The following is a 7,220-nucleotide window of genomic DNA, read 5'->3' as shown; positions in this document are numbered from 1 at the left end:
ATAGGACCAGTAGTGTTAGTACAAGTTTCATCTTGAAAGAGACTGGATAAGTCTAAGTAAAAGGGACAGGTTAAGTCCTAAAATTAGTGAACCATTCTCGAAGTATTAATAAACATAGATAAAGTTGTTCATGAGTTGATGTTACCATTAAAACAGTGTGTACATATAATGTGGTTGGCCTGTCAAAGTTAAAACGATAAGTATTTGATTTGAATTAAGTGATTGATCAGGAGCCAATGGAGTTGTTGTCCAAGTTTGTTTTGCATATAGTGATCAATCTAAATTCTTGATCGTTAAAGGCTAGTCATTGGAAATGAGTGTATATCTATAGTAAGTACGTTTGAAATCCTCGAGTAGAAGAGTCTACTTGGAAAATAGAGTCAGATATGCTTGACAAATATCCTCACTTGGGTAATTACACCAGATTCTGAGGACAGAATATTTTTAAAGGGGAAAGGATATAACGACTCGTGTATTTTTGAATTATTTAAATATGTGATTATTATGGAAATTATTAAATAAAATATGTGTATAGCTTCAAGCAGCTATGTGTGTTTTATTATTATCTATGTGTGATTTATGGTGTACCGGGTTATTCGCGTAATTAATTATTGAGTTGTACTGAATTGTTTCTACTTTTAAAAATGGATTTAATGCAAATTTATTTGCATAAATATTTGGAATGTCTCTAAAATTGTTTTAATAGTTTTATAATTACAATAATTATTTAGCCCTGTATGATTTTCTGATTGCATTTATTAGTAAAATCTGTATTTAATTTTAGAATTCTTCAAAAATAATGGAACTCATATTTATTTAAGTTTGGAATATTCCGAGAATTTTAAAATTATTTTAGTAATTTTTGGGATTAATTTCACCCGCGCGTTGTTTCGCTTATCTGTTGCGAGTATAAATTGCATTTCAGAAATTATTTTAAAATCACAAAATTTATGTTTTATAAACTTTGGGATATTTGTAACATTTTAAGACTATTTTCGTGATTTTCTAAATTTATTTTAAGCGCAGATTGGTTCATTAATTGTCAAATGCACGTACGAGTTGCGTTTCAAAAATACTTTAAAAATTATGAAAATTTAATTTTAATAACCTTGTATTATTCGTGACATTTTAAAATTTTATTTGGAATTTTCGGGATTATTTTTATTCGCGCAATATTCGCTAAATTTGTAAAATCGGGATAAAAAGACACTGTTAGAAAGGAGAATGACACGTGTCAGGGGTTCAGCTATTCAACAGAAATATGGCAGAATTTTATAGCTTGGTTGTGTTGCTATCATAAAAAAAATATATAAAAAAAACACCCCTGTAACCCCCCCCCCTTCCTCTCGGTCTCCCTGTGGTATCAAGATCTTGAGGGTTCGATTTTTCTCCCTCGTGTTTTCTGATTCCTCCCGCTTAATTCCGCCTCTTCTCTGTCAGTCTTCTTTCTCGGCGAATTATGCCGCCACCTGAGTTTTGTATCTCCGACTTCTTTCCGGTGAATGCCTTGGCTCGGTTTCTGCTTCTTGGTTCTAGTCGGAATGCCCGAGAATTGGCATTGGACGAAAGATAGTTGGTGGTCAGTCGAAAAGCTCAGTAAGGTCCCAATCAAAGGACTTAAGTGTTGAGGTCGAATCCAGAGTGATTTAGTGGATAGACAATAAAGCCTGAGCGATAGAGTCGGCTCAGAGTTGATCAGTAATCGTTGTAAAGCCCTGTAAAGCAAGTACTTCTGAACTTTTCTTCAAGATATATCGCAAATATTTTTGAACTGTTTCATAACATGTCGCTATTATTCAAAATAACTCCTATTTTATATTGCTAGTGTTTTAACTATTTAACCTTGAACCCTGATTTTTCTTGATCTTGAGCCATAAACCTTATTCTTTGTAAAACTATCCGTTGTTGATTTTCAAATACCAAACCACCCAAATATGGTACTGCTCCCCAAATGTATAACTACCAAACACCAAACACTGGAAGAAAATTGTTTGAAAACACAGAAACTTTTATACCTCAACCATTCTTTATAACATCAAAGAACTATACCTTGAAAAATCATTACTGGTCTAATACCTGATCCTTTTACAAACTGAAAACTGTTTCTTATACATACCTTGATATACCCTTGTGATACTCATGAATCGCATTACGCTTTTGTACAAGTGCTTTATCAATGTTGATTATGATCTTGCTTATTGAATTACATTGTTCGTTACACTGAACTGTTTTAGGATTGGATAGTTTTCTAAATGTGGACCAGATTCGTGGTCAATTATAGGCCAATGTGTGCCTTGGATCCAGTAATTAGAGCAGTGTTGTGTGCTTTACTCGGGGTTAGTGCGTGACTGATCAGCAGCCTAACCTTGGTTTTAAAAATTTAAAATGAATATCCAATTCTAATAATTGTTTAACAATAGACTTGATTCTTCTGAATCATTCCATTTGAATATTGTTTAACCTCAGTTCTCACTGTTACAACTTGCTGAGCTAGTTAGCTCACCCTTGCGATTCTTTTCATATATTTTACAGTTGAAAAGGATATGGATGATAGTGAAGTTCCTCAGTCCAAAGTGCGGGCTAAGGTTCCAGTTTGAGTTGGATCGAGCTAGCAGGAGCTTCATACGGTAGAGAAATAATAAGATTATAAGAATAATTCTATTATCAGTTATAAGTTAAATTAGTTGGGATTTGGTACGTTGTAATAAAGGTTAAGATTGTGCCTTGTTTTCATACTTTAACCTGTTGCGATCCGTGGTTTTGTAAAGCAGGGTCATTGCAAATAATATTTCCTATATAGGTTTATATATTGTGTATGTGTTGTGGACCCCAAACTTCTGACCCGGGTTTGGAGGGCGCCACACTTCAGGCCCAACTCTGAATTTTGTTTATCTATATTTGTTATAAATATTATGAAGTCTTCTGTGCTCGCACTTTTTTTCCATGCTACCAGATTTCCCTAGTTAATTTTCTTTATTTTGTATAAATTGAATGTGCCCCTACTAGACTAGGGTTATCATAGCCCTGGCCGCGTATGGCGGGTGTTTTTACTTTGACATCGAGCCGAGCCCACCAGCTCGCATCATATTATTTTGTAGTTTTATCTGCCCGCATTACTTTTTATGTACAACAACTAAAATAAATTCATGATAAACTTAAGTAAAATAAGCTCACATTAGCGGGTCGGGCCCATGAGCTCGTAGCTCATTTTTGTTTCCTCTATCAATTTTTCCTCTTCGCATAATGCAATCCAGATAATTCGAATCAGACTTGCTCACAATCTTCCTCATTTGTTAAAATTATCCTTTAATGTGATGAACTCTTGCCGCTACTGGCCCAGAGTTATCATAAGCCTGGCCGCGTATGACGGGTTTATTTCGAAAGCGAGTCGAGCTCATCAGCTCGCATCGATGGTCTATTATTGAAGTAAAAAATATCTTGTTTCCTTACTTTCTAATTAATCATAAGTAAAATGTACCCATGATAATTTTAAGTAAAATAAGCCAGCATCAATATTGACCTAGAATTACTATAATTTTGAGCCGCATATGGCGAGTTTGTTTACTCAATAGAGGACCGAGGTCACCGGAAATCATCAGCGAGCTCGCATCGTCTCTAGCTTTACACCATTGCAATTTTGTCCTCGCATAGCGTAACCATAGATGACCTTTTGAGCTCATTTTATCTCTGCAATCTTGTTTAAATCTTTAGCAATCCATCTTGTAAGCATTTTTTCCAAGCGGGCCGAGGCCCAGCTCGAATTGTAAACCTTGTTTCTCAGCAAGCCTAGGCCCAGCGTGCTTTGTAATTTTTAACTGTTTTATCCTTGCATGGGCTTCCCAAGGATAGGCTCCCATGCTGGAATCTTAGTATATTGACAAATCTCATAATTCAGGGCACAAATAAATAGCAATTAGGCATTCATTCATAAATAGTGGAAGATGAGTCAAGTACATGTTTGTGGCCTCGGGGAGGTACCTATATAGAACTACCCCCCGAGACTTAGGAATAATTTAATAATACTAAGTCTGAAAAGAATAATATTACTGATAATACTTGCGGAGATGCTTCGCATTCCAGGCTCGTGGGATCAACTTGTCCTGTATATTATTGAGATGGTAGGTTCCCTCTCAGAGTACTGATTTTATCTTGTAGGGGCCTTCCCAGTTTGTCCCAAAGACTCCAAGGCTCACTACCTTGGTGTTTGGCATGACCCGACGTAGAACCCAATCTCCCGCTTTAAAAGTCTGGGCTCGAACCTTGCTGTTGTAATATCGAGCTGTTCGTTGCTGATATGCTGTTATCCTGATCTGAGCATCCTCTCGAGTCTCCTCAATCATGTTCAAGTAGAGACGATGGTTAATCTCGTTCGCCTCTGACTCATAATTATCCCTTCGAAAAGATCTTGCCTCTACTTTAACCAGTACCATGGCCTCACGGTCATACACCAAAGATAAAGGTGTTTCCCTAGTTGTGGTCTTTGTTGTAATGGTGGACAGAGGCTCAGCTTCTGCCCACTTTGTGAAGTAATCCACCGCAACCACTGTATACTTAACACCCCCCCTTGTTTTGGGAAGATCTCTAATCAAATCTATTCCCCACATGGAGAAGGGTCAGGGACTCATACGAGATGTGAGGGGAGCCATGGGGCTGTTATAGTTTTTGGCATACCGCTGACACTTGTCACAAGCTCGAGAAAATTTAAAGGCATCTTTCTTCAGCGTTATCCTTCGCCTCCCAGGCAAATCTGTCCATCTCCTTCAGGCTATCTCCACCGATATGAGACCTGCCTAGAATTATGTGAATGTTTTTTGCCTGATGCGCCCTCTCCTTTTCTTTTGGGGGTGAAGGAGGGACTGTATTATAGTCAGTCATGTGATTTCGAACCTCCTTGACAACCCACTCCGTAAGTTTCCCTTGATGTATCAGTGTCTCAACCTCATCCTTTAGCTGTCCACAATCAGTCGTATCGTGCCTCGTGGCCTCATGGTATGCACAATACTTCGAAGTGTCCCTCTTGTTGTAGTTTGTGAGGGGGGATGCCTTTCTGAATACCCCCTTTCCAGCGTAGATAGCATATATATGATCAATGGATGCCACGAGGGGCGTATGGGTTTGCCACCTACTTGTATAGGGTTTTCCTGAATCCTCGATCATCTCTCTACCCCTAGCAGCCTTTTTTAGGCTTGAGCTGCATTGATATGTCTTTCTCCTTTCTTCAGGGCTCGAGGACCGGTCCCTCCTATCTCGATAATTTTCACTGATCATCAACTCCCTCATTGATTTTTCTACCCTCTTAAAGGGCTTGGCATGTTCATAAAATTCTGCCAAGGTTCTGGGCTTGCTGGGCTGGAGGCTCTTTGATAAGTGGCATTTTATACCACTTAGAACGTCTTATAATGGCTTGAATTGATGTCTTGAAATCAAGTATTTTGTGTATTTGATGCGTTTTTCTAGTGTTTGTGCATTTTAGGGTATTATTTGCATTTATGGAGAGGTTTCATCAAGAATAAGTCTTGGCATGTGTTTGACATTGCAAGTGGGAAGATAGGAGCAGAATGCAGCAAAGAACGGGAGCAAAAACAGAGCATTTTCCAGAAAAAGAAGACCGTTTTAGCACATTTCAACGAAGAAGAAGCATATTTTCTTGTGATTCTTTATTTCGTTGTAACGTTGCTTTACTTTGAACCTATTTACTCTTGTGACGTACTTTGGTTTAATATAAGTAGTTTTAGTTATTATTCTCGTGTGTTATTATCATGTTTTCATATGAACCCATGGTGACGACGAGTTCAATCATGGGCTAATCGTGATCATGGGATCGTAACGGATTTGCTATGGAATTCTTTAGTTAGTTGTTTAATACCTTAGTGTGTGATGATTGTATGATAACTAGTATTGGTTGTGCTTATTCGTCTTATGTGCGTCGCGAACATATAAGATAGGGTGTTAATCTCTTGTGAAGCGACGGTGGATCTTGAGGTTTAGAACTTGCCATGCTAGCATAGGTTCATGTATATGTATGCATGATTAGTGGGTAACTCTAACCGTTTTACTTGCCATGTGTAATCCTAAGGAATAACTTGTGCTTAAATCGTTATGTTGTCAAATTCTGTAGACATATATGGTCTCAACATAATTGATGCTTATTCAACTTCTGTCTAATTGTGGATGCTTGGTAGAATGGTATTAGTACAATGAAAGTTGGCTTTTATCAATTTCGTGTTGTTCGATTAATATCATCACCATTACATGCTAAGGGTAATAACAATAACTATTGAAGGAAGTAGTAATGAAGTTGTGATCTCATGTGTGTTTAATATTGTTAATTCAAGTGTCAATTAAGTACCTAATTCTTGTAGTTAATTGTAGTTAATAATTAGTTAATCAAATCTAAGTGTTATTGTCTTGACATTGAGAAGTAATTATATATTGGTGAGTGAGTATTAGTTGAACATAATTAGTCTGAGTTTCTGTGGGAATGAACTAGAAAGTATTCTATATTACTTGTGAACGCGTATACTTGCGTGTATTATTAGCGCGTGTTTTCGCCCTAACAAGTTTTTGGCGTTGCTACCGGGGACTCGGCATATTTTTTTAGTTTATGTACTTACCATCAGTGGTCATTAGGACTCATTGATTAAGACTTGTTACTTATTATTTCCGGTTGTGTTTCAGTTACTTTAGTGAGCGTTTATGCAAACACGTTCTCGTACTCGCAAGAGGACTTTAGATACGGCTGAGGAGACAGACGAAGTTCTTGGTGTTCCGGAGAAGATTAATTTTGAAGATTCGGATACAGAAAGTTAGCAGAAAGAACCAGTAATCATGGGTGATCGTATTGTTCCGGCAGATCCAGCTCTTATGGACTTTTCTCGGCCTAAAATTGATGACATTCAGTCAAGCATCATGCATCCGGCTATTGAGGCCAATAACTTTGAAATCAAGTCGGGTACTATTCAGATGGTGCAGAATTCTATTTCTTTTGGAGGTGCTGCGACTGATGACCCCAATATGCACATCAGGAATTTTGTCGAGATCTGCAGTACTTTCAAATATAATGGTGTGACTGATGAGGCTATCAAGCTGAGGCTTTTCCCATTCTCACTGAGGGATAAAGCTAAGGACTGGTTACATTCTGAACCAGCTGGTCCATCACTACTTGGCAAGATCTTACACAGAAGTTTCTGGTGAAGTTGTATCCAACAGCGAAGACTACG

The 7,220-nt window shown here is 37.6% G+C and overlaps 1 protein-coding gene across 1 annotated transcript; it reads right to left on the bottom strand.

Moving 5' to 3' along the window:
- Positions 1-4,130: 4,130 nt before the first annotated feature.
- LOC141719343 (uncharacterized) lies at positions 4,131-4,604 on the bottom strand. Its single transcript, XM_074521716.1, has one exon. It carries the CDS (start codon positions 4,602-4,604, stop codon positions 4,131-4,133), a length of 474 nt encoding a protein of 157 aa, XP_074377817.1.
- Between the last annotated feature and the right edge of the window lie 2,616 nt (positions 4,605-7,220).

Source organism: Apium graveolens, chromosome 4 (genome assembly GCF_009905375.1).
Source record: "Apium graveolens cultivar Ventura chromosome 4, ASM990537v1, whole genome shotgun sequence".
Lineage (NCBI taxonomy): Eukaryota > Viridiplantae > Streptophyta > Magnoliopsida > Apiales > Apiaceae > Apium > Apium graveolens.
This window is presented reverse-complemented; position numbering and strand designations above follow the sequence as displayed.